The 2,563-nt window shown below is 37.5% G+C and overlaps 1 protein-coding gene across 1 annotated transcript; it reads left to right on the top strand.

Moving 5' to 3' along the window:
• The first annotated feature begins 208 nt into the window (after positions 1-208).
• LOC145682033 (zinc finger MYM-type protein 1-like) lies at positions 209-2,347 on the top strand. Its single transcript, XM_081753634.1, has one exon. It carries the CDS (start codon positions 209-211, stop codon positions 2,345-2,347), a length of 2,139 nt encoding a protein of 712 aa, XP_081609760.1.
• The last annotated feature ends 216 nt before the right edge of the window (positions 2,348-2,563 follow it).

Genomic DNA, 2,563 nt, shown 5'->3' on the forward strand with positions numbered 1-2,563 from the left:
AAATTGACGAGAGAATGTGTTATCGGAAGTCCTCGTTCGAGCGGGAAAAGTTCATTGACTCATAGTTGAAGAAATTTCGGAAAGATGTGTGGTGCGGTGCGGTCTTTAACTCTATTTCGTTTCGCTGTATGAAATATTTATAGTGCGTGCGTTTTACTTTATCGTTAGTGTTGTGTCTTGTGTGAAGTGTATCTTTTTAGTGTTTACTATGGATAGAGAAGACGTAATTTTGAACTTGTTTGAAAAACCTTTCAGTGCTCGCCCTATGGAGGAAAAGTTACTTATAGTAAGAAATGGACGACCCACTCCAGCTCTAACGAACTTAAAGTCACAAAACAAAACTTGTGTGCGTAATTTTAATCCCGAAGTGTATAATAAAACTGTGTGGCTTTGCGGTTCGGAAAATTTGTGCAAACTATTTTGTTGGCCTTGTGTTTTGTTCGGAACCGAGAACTCGCCATGGAACAGAAAAAACCGGGGCTACGCAGACCTGAATAACCTTCATACTGCTATTACAAGGCACGAAAAATCGGACTCTCACGTTAATGCACTAATAACTTTGGCGACCTTTGGCAAAATTAGAATAGACGTACAATTTGATAAGCAAAAGCGAGAGGATATTAGAAAACATAATGAAACCGTAAAAGAGAATAGGGAAATTTTGAAAAGACTAACGTATGTGACGTGTCTTTTAGGCAAGCAAGAATTACCTTTTCGCGGGCACGACGAGAGCGAAGAATCGAACAACCGAGGCAACTACGTGGAAATCCTACAGTTGTTATCAGAATTTGATGCAAAATTGAAACATCATTTGACCACATCTAAGGTTTTCTCAGGTACATCTCCCTTAATTCAAAATGACTTAATACAAAGTGTCGGTGCAGTTATGGTTGAAGAAATTAAATCTCAAATCAAAACAAGTCGTTTCGTATCTATTATGATCGATGAAACATCAGATGTCACCAATCTATCCCAGTTATCTACTGTGTTGCGTTACAGTCACAACAATAACGTTGTTGAAAGATTTTTAGGGTTTAGTGACGTTAGTTCTGATCGTAGTGCTGCAGCATTAACAAATCTAATTATGAAAGTGTTAGAACAGTTTGAGTGCAAAAATAAACTGATCGCACAAACTTACGACGGGGCTGCAGTGTTAGCAGGTGACATAAGTGGGGTCCAGAGGCGGGTAAGGGAAATTGTTCCGGAGGCGATTTTTATACATTGTTACGCGCATAAGCTAAATCTTGTGTTGTCACAATCCGTTTCCTTTATTAGTGCTTGTCGCATATTCTTCGTTACGATTAATGGAATTGCTGCATTTTTCTCTTCTTCAACAAAAAGAACTAATATGTTGGACACATTTGTTAAGAAAAGATTCCCACGACTTGCAGCTACGAGATGGAACTTTTCCAGCCGATCAGTGCAAACTATTGCTAACTGCAAAGATCAGCTCCAGGAACTATTAGAAGCCATCTTAGAATCTCCTGGGGATTGGGATAGTATTACCGTACAAGAGGCAGACGGATTTCTTGCAAAGTTAAATGACTTTCAGTTTAATTTTCTTCTAAATTTGTTTCAAGACATATACACTTTCACCGATGTAGTGTTTAATATCTTACAGTCCAAGTCTTTAGACATTGCGTATTGTTCAAAAGAAATACTGACACTGAAGGAGAGACTGTCATCAAAACGCAACAATGGTTTTGAAGAAGTTTGGCGCGACACCTTACTATCTAATGATCCGCCGACAAAACGCCGAAAACAAGCCAATCCCTTATCAGTAGAGGAGGAATTCAAGAGGCTTTATTGTGAAATATATGACACCATAATATTGCAGCTGCAGCACCGTTTTGATTCACTGCCAGAAATGTCTTTTTTGGAACTTCTTGATTGTTCTAAATTTTCAAAATTTTCAAAAGATTTTCCAGAACAACAGTTTGTGCAATTGGAGAAAATGTACGCAAAGTTCTTTGATTTTGTACGATTGAAAGCCGAGCTTAAGGGTGTCTATAATTCTGATCATTTTGTGGGAAGGAGTTTGGGAGATATTTACAACTTCTTAGTTTCAAATGGTCTACAGACTGGCCTTCAAGAACTTAACAAACTGTGCGAATTAATTAGAGTTATACCTTCAACTACATCATCAGTGGAACGTTCATTTTCGGCCTTGAAACGCATAAAAACATTCCAGAGAAATTCTCAAGGACAAGAACGTCTTTCGGCTTTGGCGATGATGTCTATAGAGAAAGATCTTCTAATAGAAATGAAAAGCAAAGATTCATTCTTTGACAAAGTCACCGAGGAATTTTGCAAGAAGACCAGAAGAGTGGATTTTCTTTTCAAGTAATTGGTGAGTATTATCATAATTCTAATTATTTTCTGATAGTCTACTCTTTTTGAACATGCTATATTTACAGAGAATGGTGGGTACAAGAGTAACGCAAAAGAGCATTGAACCCCCTTCTTTTCCCAAACATTTTTTTTTTTAAGTATTAATTCCGCATTACTATTAGGATGCGCTTATAGATGTGCACACCAATGTAACAAACAAACTTTGGAGTTA

Source organism: Thermobia domestica, chromosome 3 (assembly GCF_964235325.1).
Source record: "Thermobia domestica chromosome 3, izTheDome1.hap1.1, whole genome shotgun sequence".
Classification (NCBI taxonomy): Eukaryota; Metazoa; Arthropoda; class Insecta; order Zygentoma; family Lepismatidae; genus Thermobia; species Thermobia domestica.

Coding starts and splice junctions, on each gene's coding strand:
- LOC145682033 (XM_081753634.1), top strand. CDS start 209: ATGGATAGAGAAGACGTAATTTTGAACTTGTTTGAAAAACCTTTCAGT.